This window comes from Marmota marmota, unplaced genomic scaffold (assembly GCF_001458135.2).
Source record: "Marmota marmota marmota unplaced genomic scaffold, marMar, whole genome shotgun sequence".
Classification (NCBI taxonomy): domain Eukaryota; kingdom Metazoa; phylum Chordata; class Mammalia; order Rodentia; family Sciuridae; genus Marmota; species Marmota marmota.
Window position 1 is genome coordinate 1,633,933 of NW_026000225.1, and position 22,863 is coordinate 1,656,795.

General features: G+C 36.4%; 1 protein-coding gene across 5 annotated transcripts; it reads left to right on the forward strand.

Annotated features, from left to right (window-relative positions):
• Positions 1-423: 423 nt before the first annotated feature.
• On the forward strand, positions 424-17,663 carry Golga7 (golgin A7). 5 transcript variants are annotated; one of them, XM_015506234.2, is made up of 6 exons: positions 437-569; positions 894-1,026; positions 6,024-6,176; positions 12,476-12,577; positions 13,531-13,598; positions 16,262-17,663. In XM_015506234.2, exons 2-5 carry the CDS (start codon positions 916-918, stop codon positions 13,567-13,569), a joined length of 405 nt encoding a protein of 134 aa, XP_015361720.1. In that variant the 5' UTR covers positions 437-569; positions 894-915; the 3' UTR covers positions 13,570-13,598; positions 16,262-17,663. The 5 variants fall into 5 exon arrangements, with proteins under 5 accessions (XP_048648810.1, XP_015361720.1, XP_015361719.1 ...); XM_015506233.2 differs by having other exon boundaries at positions 445-569; positions 13,536-13,598; XM_015506235.2 differs by lacking the exon at positions 437-569 and adding an exon at positions 576-669 and having other exon boundaries at positions 13,536-13,598.
• The last annotated feature ends 5,200 nt before the right edge of the window (positions 17,664-22,863 follow it).

The following is a 22,863-nucleotide window of genomic DNA, read 5'->3' on the forward strand; positions in this document are numbered from 1 at the left end:
ATGCAAATCTTTGGGGTTAAGAAAGACAACACCCCAGGGAAGAGCTGGAAGATGGATGTTTGAGAATGTAGCTCAGGCAGATTCTTTGTCCTCCGTCGAACTCTTGTTTCAGGAATTTATCGGGGAGTCAAATGCACTCCCAGTAGTCTGATTTCTGTTTCTAATATGTGTGAGCAGTTTGTTTTGCGTTTGAGGGAGGATGTTTTGTTTGGTTTTTGTGTTTAAACTGGGTGACGTAACCCACGCGGAAGCTGCGATGTCCAATCAAGAATGAAAATAACGCACTTACAATCAGTGATCAGAAATCACCTCGCCACAACCAACGGGGAAATGACACAATGGGAAATTCCGAGTCTCAAACCCCAGCCTCGGCTGTGGGCTTCAGTCTCCACAGCTGCCCCGCCCGCTTCGCCCAGTTCTGTAGCCCTTTCCTTCCGGAAGGACTCCGCCCTCCTTAGCAGGAGGCGGGGTCGGCATGGTCCCGCCCCCGGCGCGCCTTCTTCCACCCGGCACCGCAGCGCGCAGCCTCGGCAGGGTCGCTTTACGACCGGAGGAGTCAAAGACTTAAGGTAGGAGGCCGAACTGAGGGGCGGGGAAAGGAGGTTTTTGCGTCAGAACGTAAGTGACGGCGAAGGCGGCGCGACAGCAGCTGGAGGGCAGGAGAGGCGGGTTGGTGATTCCCGGGCCGAACCGGGATGTGGGGGGCGCGGGGCTTGGGCAGGGGCGGTAGCTGAAAGCGCGCTGCGACAGCATGGGTGAAGGGGAGCGGAGAGGGGGAGGCCTTGGGCTTCTTTGGGTGGTGGGTGGGTCCGAAGGGCAGGCGGGCCAGAGTCCCGGGTCCAGGCCGGGGATCTGACCCATAGTGCCCCCTCCCCCACTCCCCGAACTCGCAGCGCGGCCGGTCCTGTCCTCGCCATGAGGCCGCAGCAGGCGCCGGTGTCCGGGAAGGTATTCATTCAACGAGACTACAGCAGTGGTACACGCTGCCAGTTCCAGACCAAGTTCCCCGCGGAGCTGGAGAACCGGGTACGCATCGTATCTCCCTGCACCTGCTCTGGGGCGAGGGAGGGTATCACGGCACGAGATTCGGAGCAGAGAGGGAGAATGGGCAAGATATCCGGTCTGTCTCTTGGTTCTGGGGGAGAGGCAGACCCAGAAGGGGGCCGTGGCTAAAGATATTTGAAGGCAGCAAGATCTGATGTTTGGAGAAGGAAAAATAAGACCAAGCCCCTAGGTGTGATGATCTTATAGAACTTTATGATGCCCAGTGTGGGAAGTCTGTATCCACCAGTCGTTGTACCCTTCTGTCAGTCATCCCCACCTCCTGGTTATTGACAAGAGTGATGATCAGTCATCTCACTCAGCTGGTTGTGAGCTATATCCTCCTACCTTTCCTCGCAAAGAAAGCATCATCTTCCTCATGACTGGCATTTGTGGTCACTGTGCTGGTCAAACTGCTCAGCTAAAAAGGTTTGTTGAGTGTTGTGCCAGGCAAGGCAGACAGGCCTTCTTGGAACCTGAAAAACGTAGAGCATGACATGGGCTTGGACAGGAAAATATTTCAGAACAGGGCCTTAAGCTCGTCACTCCCAGTTATGATCACTGGTAGCTACCTGTTTGGCTTGCATATCAAAATTTTCATCAGCATATAAGACAAAAATGAAAGAATGAGATTTGTTTCATCTTCCTTCAGATTTACCCATCCCCTCAATTTTATCTTTCTGAAAAAGTTAAATGGAGTGGGTGAAGGTGTGTGTTTTCTTGTACTCCCATGTGTTCACCCAACCAAAGGACAGTTCTTTTAGTCTCCAGCTCTGTTTCCTATTCAGGTCAGTTTCTGGTTAGCTGGGAGCAAGTTTTGTGGTTCTTTCCTCTATGGTATCCAGGGAGAGGGACTGAGAGGTAATTAGGTATGATGTGGGTGTGAGGATTGGAAATGCTGGTCATAGACTAAGAGGGTGAGGTAAGTGCTTACTAGAGAGAGACCTACAGCAGCCATTTAAAGCCAACTTGCAGGCTAGGATTGTAGCTTAGTGCTAGAGCATATTCTCAGCACTCCTGAGGCCCTGGGTTCAAATCCCAAACATCAAAAATAATCAGATTTTTTGACCAAGGTGTGTTGCTCTACCTGATTGACATGATCATTTATAACAATGATCATTTATAGTTTCCTTCAGCTTGATTTATAACTACCAGTAGGTTAGGGACCCAAAGATGCTTCTTTAACAGTAAATTAAATATATCAAGCATGCCTTAAAAAGATGGTTTGTAGTTTCGCTTGTTTGTGAAATGCTATTCAAATGCTACATTTTGTTGTCGATGTTGAGTTAACTTGGCATGACAGTAAGTGGACATTTCAACAGTAGTTTGAAGAGGTAGAAGTTGAGCAAGTTTAGAACTAGATTTTTAAAGTACTTTACAGTTAACATGTTCTACATGTGAATACTGACATAAAATGGATCAAATATTTTTAAGCTTCTTTTAGAAACTATGACTTACATAATTTAAATACATTCAAAGCAATGTAAACTTTTTTCTGTACACATTTGCATATTGCAAGATTCCTTTGTATGTTTAAAAGTCAAACTTCCAGCTCATAGTTGAGACAAATACATTTATGCAGAAGCCTTCCACTGAGTATGGTAGAGCCTTTTTTTATAGTGGAGTACAGAAGCAAAATGTAATCATAATACTTCAACTGATTATTACAGGAAATTGTGTTGCTGAATTCTGGAGTTATTTTACTTCTTTGACTTCATATAGCCCAGAACAGGCTTGTGGTACTAAATACTGTTTGGAATATTATATGTTGCTATTCAGTTGTCCTTTTTAATTTTTTTTTTGTCTTTTTAAATGTTTGGGTTAAAATACTACCTTATATTTTCAACCACTTAGGAAAGCTTTAGTTTTTTTTTCCTATGCCAAGATTAAATTTAAATTACAGGTTTAAATCTTCCTCACTTTGATGGGAAACTGAAAGGTTTCTCTCTATGTTTCTCTACTACCCTAGAAATGTCACTGATTGCTCTGCCACTGGGTCTGATTTTCCTTATGTGAGAATATCCCACTAGGCAATTTAATAGAAGAAGAAACTAACATACAAATGTTTTATGTTACTTCTATGCATTTTTTAAAAAGCACACATTTGTGTACTTTAATTTGAGAGTTTAGATAAGTTCCATTAACAAGACTACCTCTCCACCACTTGTTAGAATGCTTTTGACGCTTAAGTGCTTTGTTGCTAGACAGTTTTGTTTTGTTTTTTCCTGGAAATTTGCAAATATAAATATACTAAAGCATAGTCTACTCAAATTTGGATTAAGTATAGGTACAATATTTCAACAAAATAACAACTTTATGCCAGATAGTTCTTTAAAGGAAGCTTTAGTCTCATTTCAGCCAAAATGCAGAGATATCTTAGTCACCGTTAGTCTGGGTAGAAGAAAAATGAGTGGACTATAATTGTGGCTGTAATTCCCCTGCATACCTTTTAAAATATGTCTACATTTGGTGTGTAGATATTACCTTGGATTTGCCACCTTGGATTTGTGATCACTCTAAGCTTTAGCACCATGCAATTCAATAAGAACAAAAAAATTCTGGGAAAGAGTCTGATTTCCATTTCCATTCTGGGTTTCAGTGTCTAATGGTCCAAATTTGTATTTTGCTTCAACTTTATATATAATCGCCAAATTTTAATTCCTGTATCAGTGTTCAGAGAGTGACAGGAGTACAGAGAGCTGTCTTCTTAGGGCCTAAAGGTAGTAGGGAAAAAATGCCTTAATTTGTTATTTTGAGCTCTTGCATTTTAAGGACAGTTGTGTCACTTAACAATAAGGATACATTCTGACAAATACATCATTAGGCAACTTTTTTGTTGTACAAACATCATAGAATAAACTTACACAAATCTGAAATGTATGAGGCTGCTGCTGACATATTGTTTTATAGTAAACTTATAAGTAGGAATAAAGAATAGCACAGAATATACATAAACCAGTAACATATTCACTTATTATCATCATGGGGAGTTTTATGTACTATTCATAATTGAATACATAACTACTTTCTCTATGACTGGCAACATGGTTGGTTGTTGACACCAGTACTACCACAGACGTGAAGGATGTATTCCCCTACTACTTTCTGTGTGTCACTAGGTGATAGTAAATTTTCAGCTCAATTATAACAACATGGGACCACTGTCATATGCAGCCTGTCAACCTAAACATGATGTAGTAAACTACCATTATGTTGTATGCCTTTATGGTTGCCTTTTGTGCTTTTTAAAAATAAACTTTCAAAAGTTTTTTTTGTGTATTAGAGATTGAACAGGGCCTCGCAAATGCTGAGCATGTGCTCTACCACAGAACCACACCATAAACCCATCAAAAACTTTTTTTTCTTCTTCTGTTAATCTTTTTCTAAAACAGTTTTCACTTTGGTTTTTTTGCTTATTTGTTTTTCCTACCTGGCCTATGATTTTGCCCCCAACATGTAAAGCATGAAATCTCAAGAATGCAAACCTGAAAGAAATAAGGCTAGATCCCATGATTTTGAATTATAATGTATATGGAGAAATAATTCAAAGGAATTTACCAAATCATAACATTGTAAGCAGATCAAAAATTGTTACTGGGATTATTTTGTCTCGTACATACTTTGAGGTTCTTAGATATCTTTCTGAATCTGTTTCAATTGAAAGGAAAACTTCATAAAAGGGAATTCATAAGTAAGTAATTATAAGTTTTATGAATTATGGAGGCATTATGTGAGAGAAGGCCTAAAGTGAAGACAGGTAAATTGTAATTTGTTACCAAGAATGACAGTATTAGATAAAATACTCTTACAATGGGTCTTAAAAGTCCTAGGGTCAAGTATTGAGATTCAAATTCTATAAAGCACCATTAGAAGAAGAAAGTAAAGTGATATTGGAAGAATAAAGTAAAAGCAGATAGAGTGAAAAAGTAGATGTTAGAGTGGTACAGTTGTGTGCCATTTAACAATAACAACATGAACAAGAACACGTAAATGCATCATTAGGTGATGTCCTCCCTTTTGATCATCATGGAGTGTAGTCACACACACTAAGGGCTGCCACATTGCTGGCTGATATAATCTATGTGGCCACTGTCACATATGTGGTCTCATTGAGTGAAACATCACAGGGCATGACTATTAGTGTAAACTTATAGCAACAATGTCGTTGAATAGAAAGAGGTAATAGGAGTGACTTGGTGTGAAAAGTTGTTATTTTGTTCCATTGTGAGCTTTTAGTAATAAAATAGTTACTTTAAAAGATGGCAGACAGGGAAAGCAGAATATAGAACTTTGTAGCTTTTAATCACCCTACTTAAAATAACCTTTCATTTTCCTAGTAATTTCTAATGTTTAGATACTCAATTTAAGATTACCTCCCAAATAAAGGGAACTTCTTCCTTTTATGACCCCACTGTGCCTTGTGTATGCCTTTACTATGATGTCTAGTTTATGGAGTTTTTATGTTTTACAGAACTAAACTCTTGAGAAATGAAACAGTGTCTTATTCATCTTTGTCTAAGGCTGGTCATAGGATCTGAAAGGAGGTGCTCAATCAATGTGAATACAAGTGAATGAAGAAAAGAATAGATTATGTAATTTAGTTATTTGAAATTTGTTATAAAGAATAAAGAACTACTAGCCTGAAGACATCCAGTGTTCATAAGAAGGATAAAATTAAACAGTCCCCAATCGGTTTCAGTAACAATCCAGATCGAATCACCAAAAAAATTATTTGCTGACTTTATTTATTTTTTTTGCATTACAATTCTTAATACATCATTATACAATAATTTATCATATCTCTGATTATATATAAGGTATGTTGACACCAAATTCACATCTTCATACATGTATTTTGTATAATGATGAGTATTTGCTGACTTTAAAATTGCAAAATATCAATATAAATGAGTCATAGAAAGCATTAATGAGTTGCTGGGTTTTTTTCCAAAACTTACTTTTAAATTCTTTCTTCCCTACAGATTGATAGGCAGCAGTTTGAAGAGACAGTTCGAACTCTAAATAACCTTTATGCAGAAGCAGAGAAGCTTGGGGGCCAATCGTATCTTGAAGGCTGTTTGGCTTGTTTAACAGCATATACCATTTTCTTATGTATGGAAACTCATTATGAGAAGGTAAAGCCACATTTGTTGTCTCTAAATCTCTTGAAATCGTAAAGAAAGTACATTTATTATACATTTGTGTTTCCATAGTGAAAATTGCCATAAAGTTAATAGGGGCATCTAGGTGATAATTCAAGTTATAATGTTGCTCCTTTATCCAGAGCATATAGGAATGAGTCCTGAGTGTTTCAGAAACAGAGCAGAATTGGTGTGTCCACTGGGAATCAACATGACAGTTGATTCTTTTAAGATGAATGTGGAGAATCTATATATTCTCATTCTGTCCCATCTTTTTGAGGATCATTTTGCTTTATTTCCCCAGATTTCTGTCTTCAGTTTTATCCTGCCACCTGAGTTCTTGTCTTTTCTTACCAAATAACTGCTGAATCCAGAGTTGCTGGCTTCTCACCTTTAGGTGTCCAAAAGTCAAAACTCCAATCTCTTTATTTTGTTCAATAGTACCACTGTCTTTTCACTACCATTTTTAGGTATAAGAGATGAAAAAGAGAAAAATAATTAGTTGTCAAAGACCAAAATGTCTTTCATTTTCCTGTTTATTAATTCACTTCATCTGTCTTTATACTAATTTGTGCCCCTATTATCTCTCTTGTATTGAATTAGTCTCCTGACCCATCTGATTTCTTCCCTTCTTTTACTTTTCCAGCCTATCTGCTACTGTCTTTATAAAACAGCCTTACTTCCTACCACTGCTGCTAAGTAAGAGATCTTTTCTAACTTCCCAGTTACTGCTACTGGGTCAGGTTCAAGCACCCCTTGAGCTGACCTCCAGCTTACCACGCCACCTGTGTCTTCTACCCCTTTCACTTTCTTCATCATCTAAACTTGATGCTCATCAGTCACAAAAGTGACTTTTTTTTGATGGATGAAAACTTTCCATAGTTTTCATCCATCTAGAATGACATTCTTCCCGTATTCAGATACCACTCATTCCTTATTTCCCACTTCATCAAACTTCTCCTTACTCTTCTAATCTGAATTTTTTTCTTTTCCTCTGTATTCCTACACCATTTGATTTCTATTCTAGGTGACGTGTGCTTTACTTGGAATATAATGATTTATGTTCACGTCTTATCTGCCCTTCAACTATGTATTATTGTTGAGGTCAAATAATACCTTCACCAATAAATATCCCTCTTAATGCCTAACACTGTACTCTCTTAGTCTTAACTACAATCCTATCTTATATAAAAGGTATATTTAAATACCTAAGTTAGCAGCTTGTATCCTGCATATCACATTCAGAAGCAGCTAACATTTATTCCTGTTTTTAAAGTTACCCAGGATTAGTATCAGCTTGCAATCTGTTTTGTTTTGTTTTGTATCTCTTCTTTAATAATTTAATTTGGTGAATGAAAGGTCAGGGGATTCATTCATTCAATAAATATCTGTTGAAAGTCTACTGTGTGTTAAGTAACATGCTAAGCAAGATACCAGGGAAATAATTGAACAAGACAAACATGATTGCTGACCTTGTGGAGTTGATAACTTCATGGTAACAAACTGATACTAACAAGTAAAGAAGTAAAACTAACAAAATTATAAAATGAATAAGTGCCTTGAAGGAAATAAACTGACCTATGATATAATAGGAACCTATTTATGGTCAGAAAAGACCTCAAGGTGATGACATTTAAGCTGCTCTCTGAAGGATAAAAATCCTGATACCATTCTGGCAGAGAGATGAGTATATGCAAAGGCCCAGGGAGCTTAATATGTTCCAGGAACTGAAAGAAGATAGTATGGCACAAGAAGAGGGTTCAGAGAATGCCTCAGATGGATTTGGAAAGGTACACAGGAGTGGCATCACACAAGAGTATGTTGTTCTTGTAAAGAAGTATAGCTTTTATTTGTGGTGCATCCAGAAGTTACTTGGAAGTTTTAAACAAGAGAGTAATATGGTCAGATTTTCATTTCAAAGAGATCTTTTCGCTCTGGGAAAAAGTTTAGGAAGCTCCACAAAAGTCCACACAGAAGTACTACACACAATAGTGTAGATGAAAGGGAGTGATCACCTCAAGGGATATGTTAATAGTAGAACCAAGACCCTCAGAGAAGAGCTCCATATAAGAGAGGAAGGTGTGCTAAACACAAATGGATAAAAAATATGGTCATCCAGCTAGCATGGTGATGCATGCTTGTAATCCCAGCAGTTTTGGAGATGGGAGGCAGGAGGATCGCAAGTTCAAGGTCAGCCTGGGCAACTTAGTGAGACCCTGTCTCAAAATAAAAAGGACTCAGGATATAGCTCAGTGGTAGAGCAGTCCTGGGTTCAATCCTCAGTGCATAAGGGGAAAAAAATTTTGTCATTCTAGAATGGTCATTTAAAGAGAAGTACATGATATTGCCAATTAAGATAGAAATACATCCTCTTGGGTGTTTTGTGTTTAGTGGCATATTAAGACTATTTCTCTACACCATTTAAATTTGTTTATAAAATTTTAATTAACAAATTTAATTAATTTGTTTATAAAATTTTAATTAATTTGTTCATGTATATTTGCTGAAATAGATATTAGATACTTTCTGCTGACATCAGTTGTGGAAAGAAATTAATAATTGGGTGCCAGCCAAGTCATACTAGTTAAAGGGATCCTGAACACATTCATCTTTCCGAGTTCTCTCAACTGTAAATTGTATGTTGGAATTATATGTTGCCTCACATTCAGGAAATACTTAGTAAGCGGTGTTTTCTTGAGATCATTTTTAAAATGAAGTTCATGTCTATATAAGTTTGATGGGATATTTGTGAACTCACAAATGTGTTTTTACTCTAAGCATAAATAATACTGTTTAGCCATCTGCTAGTTTGGATGCTAAAATACTTAGCTCTCAATTAAAATCCATTTGATAACGTTAAAAGATGATTCTTCTCAATATCAAATATAAATGGAAACTGATCCCAGTATGTTTTAACTTAGATTTACAGACAATATATGAAGTACTAGTTTATAGATCTAATCAAGACCTTTTTTTTTTTTTTTTTAGTTATAGATGGACCCGATACTTTTGCTTTATTTATTTATTTTATGTGGTGCTGAGGATCAAACCCAGTGCCTTACACATGCTAGGCAAGCACTCTCCCATCGAGCCACAACCCCAGCCCTAATCAAGATTTCTTTTTATAAAGCAAGTCAAAACCAAATAAAATTAATCAAGAAACCAAGACTTAAGGCATGATCAAACTTTTCAAATAAATGATATTTTTTCCTAGGAATTAGATACAAATAACCAGATCTTGCAAAGTTAGTAACTAATGATTATAATATAGTGTACCTGTACTTTTATCTTTTGATGAGGGGAGCTGATGGTGGAACTCAGGGCCTCACTAGGCTAGTGCTTTACCACTAAGCTACACCCCCAGCATGTACCTATACTTTGTTTTTCTTTTCTGGTTTTTTGGGTCTGTTTGTTTGTTTGGGCAGGTGGGAGGCAATACTGGAGATTGAACATAGGAGTGCTTTACTACTGGAGTTCATCCTCAGCCCCTTTTTTATTTTGAGACAGGTTCTAAATTGCCAAATCTGGACTGGAACTTGTGGTGGTCCTACCTCAGTCTCCTAAATTGTTGGGGTAACAAACATATGCTACCACTGCCAGCTGCATACCTAAACTTTTAAAAGGAAACTTATAAAATATGTCTTTTTGTCTTTAATAATCTTTAAAAAAAGAGAAAAAGTAAGAATAATCATCCTCTCCCTTCCCAGACTGTCCCCTAGGAATTTCTGTGATTTTATTTATGAAAGACAGGGTTGAGTCATCAGTGTCTTTTGTTTTAAATACTCAAGTTTCTAGTCTAAAGTTAGGCAAATATAATGATGCTTACACTTTTGTCATGTGGGTTAAATTTTTTGAATTTGTAAATAGGCTTTTTAAAACTTGCTAGAACAATTCATGCATTTTGTTTCCCATACTATGCCATTTATTGATTTAAAATGAAGATAAAGACTTCAGTGTTGTTTCTCTATTGTTGCTATCCATGATAATTAGGGAACAAATGAGCTTGTGGAAGGTTCTCCTCTCAGTAACTGTCCGCCTTGTTTATCAACTAGAAAGCATCTCTTTTTACTGTGTACTGAAATCTAAAAAGATTAGTTAGAAAGACAGACACTTGGGTATTTTCTGTATATGCTCACACCAAGCCTCACTCAGGCAGTTTTTTCTTGAAGGTCTATTGGACCATCTTCAGTTTAATATTTCTAGGGAAACCTTCCAGAGGTTTGACCATGTTTCATTTTGTAAATATACAAATCGTGTCAAAGGTCTGAGAATAATAGATAATTTTTTTAAATATTATGGTTTATTTTGACATTGATTTACCAAAATAATAACATGTCAATGTAAGGTTTCTTGGGGTGAGAATTGTGCTTTGTGCTGCCAATATTATTAATTTTCTGTTTCTAAGGGGCCTTAAAAGTTTAAAAGCATCTTGTTTGGGACAGAATTGCCTTCACCAAAGTAGCATAAAAGGATTTGGAGTTTATACAAAAAGAAGACTAATTGTTTTCTTTCTGAACTGAACCTATATGCACATGAATGTTACTATGTTACTAGAGTTTAAATAAAAATCTTGCCCAACAAAGTTATGCTTGAATTAAATAAAGGAATGCTATTTCCTTACTAGTAACCTGTAACCCTAAAAGAAAAGGAAAGCTGTTCTGAAGGAATCCTTTCTTCAAAACCAGCCATGCAAACCTTTTTCTGAGTGTCCCCTCCAGTATTAATGGACAGAGGCAAAGAGAGACTGAGTCTCTAGTTTCTGATTCTGGCATTTGAGCTCAGAAGGAAATTGAAGAGAAGATTAAGAGTCCTGAGTTGGACACCTTTATGGGATACTTCCTTCTGTTCATTATTTTAGGATGATTGACAACTCTGATACACAGATAGTACCTGAAGCTTGCCTTCTTTTTTTTTGGGGGGGGGGGGGGTGTCTCATAATGACCAAGCACAGCTCAGATTCTTTGAAAGCTGAAAATGGGAGTGATATATGCATTGCTTCAGGTAATTAAGTGAAAAAAATCTTTCTTTAGAAATAGTATTTTTAATTAAAGAATAATGCAGACTGCTCTGTCAATAATTCTATACTTTTTTAAAAGAGAAAACTTGAGATTGTACTGTCCACAAAGATATAACTTGAAAAAACTACATCTTTCTTCAGTAAGGAAATTCTTTGTACAACCGTATAATTTTAAATTCTAAATAAATTTATACCACAGCATCTAAATTATAACATCTGAATTTGTTAGTTTGGCCTGATACACATACCCCCATCCTTAAAATATTGCTTAACTTTAAACTTTATTTTTATATAGTTCTTTTTCCCTTTGTGCTGCAGTCACGTTTCTGACTTTATCATTTACTGATAGTGTGAATTTAAGAAAATATATAGTAATTTAAAGAGCTGAATCAAAGTCTCTTTGAACATTAGAGCCAGAAAAGGGTTATGAATAACTTTGAGCCTGAAATAAAACATGTAATTCTTTGATTTTGGATAAAGCTATTAAGATTTATTTTCTTCTAGCTTATCTGTCTCAGAATTGCCATTACTAAAGCTAGAGATGTGGCTATTCCAGAAGTTCCTTTTTATTCTATCTGGTTTTTGTCTGTATTTGCCTTGACTTTTACAAGCTTAATACTAAACTTATAAATTGAGGTTCCTGCCTGGGAAACAAGAGTAAACTGCAGAATAACACTACATGCAAACATGGAAATGCACGACTGTCACAATCAGAAACTCCATGACAGCTAATGTCTGCATGCTCTAAAAGGAAATAAACTTTCCTTTTCTAAAATGACTGGGTTCCCTTTAGTTATAAGCCAACTTTGTACCATTACGAAAATGCACAAAGAGGAAAACATTTGGAAATGTTGAAAGAGAAGGCCAGGAACTGTCCTTGATTTTAGAAAAGGTCGCATTACCTGACACTTACTGAGTAATGAGAGAAGCATAACAAGCCATTGCGTATGTAATTGTCAGCTTATTTCTGTATATCCATGATTGAGGTGACAGGGAGGTAAGAAGGAAGGAAATTGGTTCTCATCGTGCTTTTGTATACATTTGCATTTACACTGCATGGAAGATACTTTTGACTTGAACAGTCTTATCACCCTGTGCTATAAATTGAATGCAACTGATGTGAGCCGATTAATCAGAGCTCTGTATTCTGCCTTACAATATCCATTTGACTTCCCTTGTAAACTAATTCCACTGTCTGAATATTTTGAGATCTAGCTTATGCTACAAGGGAAATCTGCTGAAATTTGTAAAAAGCTGCGGTGTCTCTTTCTGCCAGGTTCTGAAGAAAGTCTCCAAGTATATTCAAGAACAGAATGAGAAGATATATGCTCCCCAAGGTCTCCTCCTGACAGACCCTATTGAGAGAGGACTTCGAGTTGTATCTTTTTTTTAGTCCACATCATAAGGTCTAAATATTTAAAAAAAAAAAAAAATTGATGGGACCATTGTGTGTTGGCCAGAGACAGTTTAATTCCTATCTTTTGTATTTGCCTTAGGAAGTTTCTATGTGAATTGCATATCTGCTGTAAGCATGCTGTCTCCAGCATTTTTTCTAAAAGCATGTCTTTTGCATTGTACAGGTCTCTGGATTGTTTAGTATTCTGGTTACCATCTTTCTTGGTGGTTCTGAGGGCATCTTGGAGTAATAATGGGAGTTGTATGAGTAATGTATTTCAGCTGCAGAAACTCTGAACCTAAAGCCCCTTTGAAATGTATAAACTCATAATGTGTGGTGAGACTTGTCATCCAAATGAATTGCAGTTCCATGGGGTCATCTGACTAGTTGAAATCAATTACAGATGCCAGATGTATAATTTCATTACCTTTGACACACTGTGCATATTTTTAGAAGCAGTAAGCTTTGAAAATCGCTAAGTGAATTTGGTAAATAAAATTACAAAAACTAATTTAGCTTGATAACTGAAGTAATGAGTAAATAATTTCCTAAAAAACCTAGGTCACAAAATCCTAGGCCTTCCAGCTGATAATAATTTCAGCAGTTTTATTTATACTCTGCAGCAGTGATTTTTAAACTTTTAGGGGTCATGAACCCTCTCTCAAGAAAAGGTTTTCATATAATTTCAAGGCAATTTTGAACCACTGAATTCATTACCTCCATGAATTCTCAGTTAAGAATTTCCTAATTCTACAAATAAAGCACTCTTTTCATATTTTTTTTTGTAAATAAATCATTAGTGTTAGAATTTTCAGCAAAGTGGAGAAAGCAGGTTTAACAAAGTAGCAAATCTCTGCAAACCATATACATGTTGCCATAGTCAGTCCCCTTTTGTATGTTGCATTCTATAGTGTGTTTTCTTAACAGCCATGCTGTTTAGATTGAAATTACCATTTATGAAGACAGAGGCATGAGCAGTGGAAGATAAACCATAAAATTAAAGGTAAATATGAAGTAATATGGTTTATATACAGCTTTTGAAAATTTATACATGACTTTTCCTACCTGCATAGTAAATAAATCATTGAATTATGCAGTTAAATAATGTTATATTTATTGTATTAGCTTAAGCTGATCACCCAAGCAACTTGATTTTTAAAATAATTCAAGATAAATTTAGTAATAGAATTTAATTTTTTCCCCATATTGTCTCTAGGTTAGTTTTGTTTTTTTGTTTTTAGAGTAAGGATTCTTTGTCTTGTTTTGTTTTAACATTTTGAACTATCCTAAACACTTAAGTGTTGGATTTTTTGTATATGAATCAGTTCAGAGATTTGCCTGCATATGTGACAAACGGTTTTAATAAGGAAAGAAATATTTATTTCAGAGAGAAGTGGTAAGATTCTGAATATTTCTTTTATTATATTTAAGTGGCTTCAGAGCCCTGCCTAAAAAACTTGACCTAGTAGGTAAAATTGATTCCTGTTTAAAATGTTAATGTTCTTTTATATCCAGATAATGCCCTTTATAATAAGTAAGAAACAAATTAGTTAATACTAGTTAGAATTTATAGGCAGAATCATGTTGAGCCCATAACTACATTTGGTTGGCCTTCTAAGGGACAGTAGATAATAGTTAACCATTGTCAATTTCAGTTATGTGCACTCTCTACAGAAGTATTCTGCTGCTACACTTTTCTAATTGGCTTGCAGATATTTATTGCTCATTCACAGGCAGCACAGACTCAGAATAAATGCATTGGAGAGGGGGGACATACCAGGGATTGAACTCAGGGGCACTTGACCACTGAGCCACATTCCCTAGCCCTATTTTGTATTTTATTTAGAGACAGGGTCTCACTGAGTTGGTTAGTGCCTCACCATTGCTAAGGCTGGCTTTGATCCTTCTGCCTCAGCCTCCCAAGCTGCTGGTATGACAGGCATGCACCACCACGCCCAGCTACATATTCTTTTCTAAGGCAACAATAATAGTTCCCACTTACATCACACCCACTGTGTACCAGGTATTGTACCAATGGTCCTTCTAAATTACCCCAAAACCCTGTAAAATGTTTCCCCCATTTTACAGATGAGCAAACTGAGGTACCAAATGTATTAAATTATCAAGATCCCATAGTGAACAAGTATTTAGAATATGAATCCGAGTATGACTAGCCATAAAAGGCCAGTTTTGTACACCACGCTTCTTTTGCAGTATTTGCAGCAGTAGGAAAATACAGAAAGGAAAGAGTTTATCAGAGTATTCTAGATGTGTGTCCCTTTCTTCTCTTTCCTTTTTCAACAGCCATTTTAAAAGTTCATTTTTTCCTGCTCCTGTTCCGTTTATTGAATTCTACAAATCATCCAACATTCCAGAGCTGCCTTCTTTGAGCACTAATGTGTCACCTGAACCCTTGAAAAACCAGAGATTTAAGTGATGACATTCTCTGCCATATGTTTTATTCCTTTAAAAAGGCTTTGTTTTGGAACACATAATGTTACTTGTCCATAGACTTTCTTGTGTACAATTTTTAAACTGTTATTTTTCAAAATGTTATTTCTCAAACAATCAAGTAGGAACTTTCTGTGTGGTTTGTGTTATGTGCTATTTGAATAAGTTTGTTTTATCAATTGCAGCTGCATTGACTTGGCACAACCCATTTGACATGACTCATTTTGCAGCTATTATTGCTTAATAGGATGTTTTTCTGAGGTGGTGCGGGGTTTTAAGCAATTACACACCAGAGGCTAATCTATCAATATTCAAACAACTGTGAAATTTTGAAATGGGGAAGATTTACATTAGAAACTTCTGGATAGTTTCATGAATGCAAATATTTTTGTTCAATACAATTTAGTGTACAGAGCTATTCTTAGTCCAGGATCTGGTGTGGGCTGAGATCTTAGAGAGAAAATTAGAAGAATAATTTATTTAGTTCTACAGTTTTTCTTAAGTGTGCAAGTTGTCTGCATATTGAAGTATTACATGCGAATTAAATTTAACAAAAGAATACATCAACCATGGTCTTCATTTTATAGAAGAGCTTTAAACAAAATCATGTTGCTCTTTGATTTTTTTTAATATCATGTATCTCTATTAGTAGATACACTGATAAGTGTTTTCTCTCTGGATTAAGAGTGTTGTCTTTATTTAAAAAAATTAATGATTATTATATCACAAATTAGTGATAATAAAAATAGCTAACATTTGTTGGCACTGTGTGCCAGCCATGATTAATCAATCAATTGTAATTAATTTACAGTTAAACAGCCATTGTAAATGATTAATCATCACAACTCTCCAAGGTGGATATTGTTTTCCCTGTTTTTCAAGTGAGGAAACTGAGGCACGGAGAACTGAAGTTGCTTAAAGATTAAACAGCTAGTAGATAGCAATCAAGCACCCTCAGTGATCAGCAGCTGACCCTGTGCTGATCATGGCATGATTGGCCAGAGATCTGATTATATAGGTTTAATTTCTAGACTGTTAAGCTGCATTCTGATTTAGACAAGTCATACAGATGTCAGTATTCTATCAGTTGGAACCCTTGCTTGGTGGAATATAGCCCATATAGAATAAGTTCATATCAGTTGATGTTAGAGAGATGGTTAGAGGTGATTTTTAGTACCCCTTTCTAAAACTTTTATTTTTCTCCTCTGATTATAGATCCCACATCCAGCTGGGACCCTCATCTACCCACTGGCTGATCACAGAGTGTCCCTACCTCCTCTCCAGAGCATCATTCCTTTGTATCTGCTGCCAGAGCCACGGTGGTGCCATTTACTCCAAGGACTAACTTTCTAAAATTCCACACCTGGAGTGACCTCTAGTCGCTCAGCATCCACTTTGTGTCTTTAAATTGTGTAGGATTCTGTAATCTTTTGATTCGTTTCTGAGAAAACACAATGAAGCATTTCACATTTTTTTATTCAAAGTGATTATAAAATATGCAATTGGTCAGCCCAATGCAAGTTTTATTTATTTCTTACTTGCCACCAGTACCATGAAATCTATTCATTCCTTGGGCCAATTTTCCAGGTGGCTTTAGACTTCAAGGAGTTTATATTAGTAAATGTTCAGTCTTATTCCCCCAAATTAATAAATGGCTTTTTTCCAGGTGAGGGATAGACTGTGTCTGTGGTTATGCTGATGCATTTCCCAGATTTCAAAGAACTGCCAGTTTTGCCATGATTCAAATCTTGAGATTGATTTCTGTTGTTCAGTTTTCAAACCGAAACTCATTGAAAAAATACTGTATAATGTTATTTGTTTTACTATAGCAGTTATATCTAATTAAAGCAGTATTGAATGCAATTTCCAGTTATTTTATTTGGAGCCTTTTATGTTATTATTGCATTACCTTGAATGTTGGAAAGATGTGGTATGTGTTGCTTGTTCATTACACAAATAAGTAAGCACAATAAAGTGGATGCTAAACCATCAAACACATATGTCCCTGCTGTGTCCCTGAATGTGTAATAAGCAAGTATAGTAAATATTTTAATTATAGTTTTGTTATAAATATAACTTATGAGAAAAAAATTTGATAGGCATAATACTGTATATTGCTAATTTTTACCCTACTGGCAACTTTATGATTTATAGATTCCTCATACAGCCTCTTACAGTATTCAGTGCACAGAAATCTTATAATTGGTTTCAGATAAGTTAAGTGACTTCCAAGTTAAACTCTTAAGTCTGAATCAGTACTTCTAGCTCTTCTTTTGTCTGTATGTTCCTAGTGTTTGGGTTTCTTATGCTCCTCATTCTTTTCTGGGTTTGAGAGCACTGTTTTTGGGAAAAAGTTAAGAAATATATTAGGAGAGAACGAAGCAGTTAAAAGATTTACTTTCAGAGATATTGTAGGTGCTAATACTGGATTTAACCTTTCAGATGTAATTTCTTTTCTGGATGTGGTATTATTCAATAAATCCCATAGGTCTGTGTAATATTTTAATTGTATAAAACTTTGTTACTTTATAGCCTCTTATAGTGTGTCTGCCTTTTAAACCCATTGCAATAACTTTGCTGAAATATTAACACATTAGTAAAACTTTTCTTAAACAAATTGTCTCTGTGTCATATTTGGTGTGATTTGATAAAGTGGTAAATGACATGGCATTAAATTTGGCAGAAAGATTGAATCACTGGTTACAATGTAGATTAGTTTTTTGTTTTGTTGTTTGATTAGGGGGATTGAACCTGGAGTCACTGTTCCACTGAGCTACACTATTTTTATTTTGAGGCAGGGTCCCACTAAGTTGCGTAGCCTGGCCTCAAACTTGCAATCCTCCTGCCTTGGCTCCCCTGTCACTGGAATTACAAGTGTCCCTGCACGTACCATAAATGAATATCAGTAGGTCACACCTTTGACTTGTTTACATGTTTTTAGAGCAGATACAGTAGTGTTGATAAAAGTCAAGGAATAGTTCCCAAGAGTTTTAAAAAGTATACGAAGAGACTGGAATGGTTCATTAGGAAAATGGTCACAATTATTGTTACTGTCTTAGATCATCTGATGACGCCAGTTTTTTTTTTTTTAAATGATGTAGATTTGTAGAGAATAACAGTTTATAAGCTAGTCTATTCATTTGTGACCTTATTTTCCTACATAAAATGTTCAACTTCTTTCCTATCCAGTGAAACAAATAGTAACACAAGTAGTCAATTAATGTCCAATAGTGTAAACTTGGAAATGTGTAGAGCATAGCAAACACCTAATTAACATCTTTGTTAGGAATGCCAAAATGCAGGTTCTAGACTATGTAACTTCTAGGATTCTTAGGATACTTTAGGAGTGCAATCTAAGTGCAGGCTGCTCCAAAATGAGTGGATACAATTACATTAGGAGATTCATAACCCTTTTTGGGGTAACTCAAGAGTCTCTGCAAAGGATCTGATTATTTTAAATTTATACCTCTCATTGGCAGGGGTTAATGAATTTTCTATTGTCAATATGGCTACCCCTAGGGTTTATGGTTACTTAAAATGTTTTCCTATCCTGAAGTAGCCCATCCATATGCAGATGTGACATTCTGTGAAATTCTGCCTAAAACCATGAAGTCCTATAGGAATTGAATGCCTATCAAGTTTTTAAGCCTCCATCTTGCAGAATTAATTTTGTAAATCAGGCACTACCAAAGATTTTAGTTAAGCACGATTATCAAGTTAAAACAAGTTTATTTATGCTAATGGAATTTTCTGGGGTTTTGTTTTTTATTTTTAGAAACAGGATTTTGCTATCCTCTCCAGGCTGACCCTGACCTGGCTCAAGTAATCCCCCTGCCTCAGCCTGCCAAGTAGTTGGAACTACTGATGTTTGCCACAGACTTTGTTTTATTAATAGTATCTGAACTAATGATAGTGATAATTTAACTGCTTAAACTTTAAAAGATAGTGATAATTGTGTACTGTCCCTTTTTTCTTGATAGTGAAATTTTTAATGTTCAAATTCATAAATTGACAAATTCACATTTTTTTTTTTAAAGAGAGTACAGGGACTTAATCCTCTATTGCTAGGTATGTTTTCCTTGTTCTTGTTCATATGTACTCCTACCTCATATTTTCACAGACCAGTTTATTACCAGAAAATGAGCATAATTTGTATTCAAAATGTTTTGGCGTTTACTCTTGGAAGCAATCAAATGGCAAGGAATATAACCTTAGAAGCTCAGGTTCTGTGGGATACAAAGATCGAAAACATAGGTGTAAACTCTTTCCAATTAAAAGATTGATGTGCATAACTTTTCCACATCTATGTACCAGTGTTTTTATTTAGTACATTTCCTACTTTTGTAGAAGCTTAATTATGTGCTTGAAAAGCAACATTAATGTAAATATTAGTGCCATGGTTTGAATGTGTCCCTGCAAAAGCATGTGTTGGAGATTTAAACCCTCATGCAACAGTGGTGGGAGGTGGGGCCTGATGAGAGGTGACGAGGGGCTCTGCACTCTGAATGGATTAATACCGTTGTGCTTATAAAAGGATGTGTTTTTGCTGGCTTGAGCACTTTCACACTCTCATTTCCCAGTGTTAAAATGTTCTAAGGATAAACAGACTAGGACAGTATCTAAATTTTAAAATGAGTGCTTCAGTTAATAAGAAAGGAAAGGCCAGCTTACATGTTGGGGCATTCTTAATATTGCAGGAAAGATTATCTGATTATGTGGATAGGCTGCTTTACGATAGGAAACATTTTTTAAGTAACCAGAAACCCTAAGAGTAGCCATATATATTTACAGTAGAAACTTTACTAACCCCTTGCAAATGAGACCTGTAACTTTAAAATAATCAGACCCTTTATCGAGACTAAAGAATTCTGAGGAAACGTGCTTTTTTATTCCCAAGTACAATGTAAATTTGGAAGTGAGCCCAAGTTTTCTATACAGGAAATGTGTTAGAAAAATATGCAGCTGCATATTAACTCATTGCAACAGAAAATAAAAGAATCTCTGAGATATAAGGAAGACATTTAATCTCACAAGGTAGAATTTAGTCTGATCAGTTCATTTAACAGACAAGCTTCATCAAGAACTTAAAAATTGAGCTGGGGGGTGTAGCTTAGTGGTAGAATGCTTACTTAGCATGCTTCAAGTCCTGGGTTGTATCCCTAGCACAAGGAAGGTGGGGCAAATCTTATTTGGCTGGCAGTAAAAATCCCAATAGGGATTTTTATGGTATCTATCTGACATTATGAGTCTAGAAATGGTGAGACATTCCCTACAACTAGCAAGACATGTTATGAAGTAGTGATTGAGATGGCATAGCATTGGTATAAGGATAAACTCAAAGAAAATGGAACAAAATAGAGACCTCAATGCAGACCAAGCTTGTGTGGTAGTATGATCATCTTCTGTTTCTAGGTCCTTTCTCCTCTGTTCTTTTATTCTAAAAGACTAATCCTGTAGACTGTATCAACCTGACTACCTTCTCCTATAGCTTCAATAGGGATTAGCCTCAGTGAGGCCTCAGCAAGAAACCTGAACATGGAAACTGATGCATGAAAGTTGCTACTAGGTGGACAGTTGCTTAGGGACCTAGAAAAAGAAAAATGGAGGCTGGTAAAGAGGAGGAAGAGAAGGAGAAGAACCCTATGTATGTGGACCTCTAGGAATGGGCACAGAGTGTGAAGAAACTCATATACCATGCAAATGCCCACTGCAGAGACGCTCTCACTGAGGAAATGGAAAGTCCTTTGGATGTGAGTTGACTTCTTCCTAGACTCCCTGATGCTGGCTTGGTGGAACCACGTAGAATGATCATGGCCGCAAGAATGGATGGTTATGTCTGGCTCAGCAACATGGATTTCATCATTGTGGCTGATCTGGCTACTGCCACTGCTGAGTGTCCAATCTGCCAATAGAGGCCAGTGCCAAGGCCCCAAATGGCACCATTTCCCAGGAGAGGTTTGGATGATAACATAAAGTTGGACATTTTAATTACTGAATCAGTTTATACCATGCTCTGGTACTTAGATTATGAACTTTTCTCTTGAACCAAGGAATGACAAGAGTAATCAGTTTTTATCCAGAAGCAGGAGAAGAACTATCCTCAAAAAATAAATGCAAAAGGACAAAAATAAGGGGGCTAGGGTTATAGCTCAGTATAGAGCAGTTGCCTAATATGCTTGAGGCCCTGGATTTGGCCCCCAACCCAAATAAATAAATAAGTTGTTTTATGATTATATATGCCATGAGTTATGCTAATTGATGTAGTGAGTATATACATACACACCACTCTCATTATTATATTACTTTTTGGAGACACATACCTTTGTGTTAAAATATAAAAATATGCCTGACAACAATAAATACCAAGTTTAGGAGAGAAGTTACCTCTAGAAAGAGGAATGGGGTAAGAAATAGAGTCGCCAAAGAACTTATATGGAATTTATAATGTCTTTTTTTGCAGTGCTGGGGACTGAACCCAGAGCCCTGTACATATAAGCACTCTACCACTAAGCTATGCCCCCTAACCCCCAAACTTATAATACCTGGCTTTTTATTTTCCATACTTTATAACAGAAACAACAATTGTATTTGTCAATGTAAATATCCATGCACACCAGTTAACATCTGCAGTATCTTGACGTGCTTTGATCACTTGGACACAATAGCCACCACTCCCTGGGATGTCACTCACACCTCCAGCTTAGTCTCCTCTGAGGCTAAGGCCAGTTAGTCTAAGTCTCAGTCAACAGGCACTATCCTCTGAGCTCAGCTAGTTCTAACATACCAAAAAAAAAAAAATGCTTTTTCCTGCTAACAAGTGTGTGAGTAGACCTCTAAAACAAATGAACTTGCATATTACTGAGGGTAAAGGTCAAATTCAAGCTGAATTCAGGCTGAAATTTCTCACTTAAAGTAAACATGTCCAAGACAAAAAGAGGGTGGCTGAGAAACTTAGGATCTCACTTCTCCACAGAGAAAAGTCCAGAGTAATTTCAGCCTTCACAGAGCTCCATGGGTCACATCCAAATCTTAAAGATTCTGAATTAACAACTCCTTGAATGACAGCTGTTCTTATTTCAAAAAAATACTAACAACACAACTTCATGACCAATTTCAGTATTTTCAGTTAAAAGTATTTTCATGACTAAAGTAAAAATAACGGAAAAAAAATCTAATAGTTTTTATCACTTTGGGATATTCTTCTGGTAATATTATATATAGCCTTTTCTGCTCTGAGCTAATTTAATAGCAAATACCCAGATAATGAAACATAATCATCATGTCTCTTAGCTTTTAATAAATAGGGGATGAATGCTAATTAAAACATTTAATTTCACCAGTGAGAAACCTGTACAAAGTGATTTTGTTTGTTTGTTGATGCCTGAGATTGAACCAAGACCCTTACTCATGCTCAGTGTGTACATTACTACTGAGCTACAGCCCTCACCTGTACAAAGTGCTTTTTTTTTCCCCCATTGGGGATTGAACCCAGGGGTGCTTAACCATTGAGTTACACTTCCAGAGTTTTATATTTTTTATTTAAGACAAGGTCTCATTACATTGCTTAGGGCTAAGTTGCTAAAGCTGATTTTGAACTTGCAATCCTCCTGCCTCAGCCTCCAAGTTGCTGGGATTACAGGTGTGCACCACAACATGTTTTAATGAAGAAACTTAGGAATGGTGCTACTGGTTTTCAAGACATTATAAATTTAAAATTTCACAATTTTCTTCCATTAACCCCTGCCTCTTATTACTTGTGATTTCAAGTATTGTCACCTCAAGAGATGTATAATTTATAGGTATAACATGTAAAAATT

Bases quoted from the DNA above. Each gene is read 5' to 3' on its own strand.
- Golga7 (XM_015506233.2), top strand. From the start codon at position 916: ATGAGGCCGCAGCAGGCGCCGGTGTCCGGGAAGGTATTCATTCAACGA. The intron at 1,027-6,023 runs GTACGCATCGTA...TCTTCCCTACAG, and splicing joins CCGCGGAGCTGGAGAACCGG to ATTGATAGGCAGCAGTTTGA. The intron at 12,578-13,535 runs GTATCTTTTTTT...CATGCTGTTTAG, and splicing joins TTGAGAGAGGACTTCGAGTT to ATTGAAATTACCATTTATGA.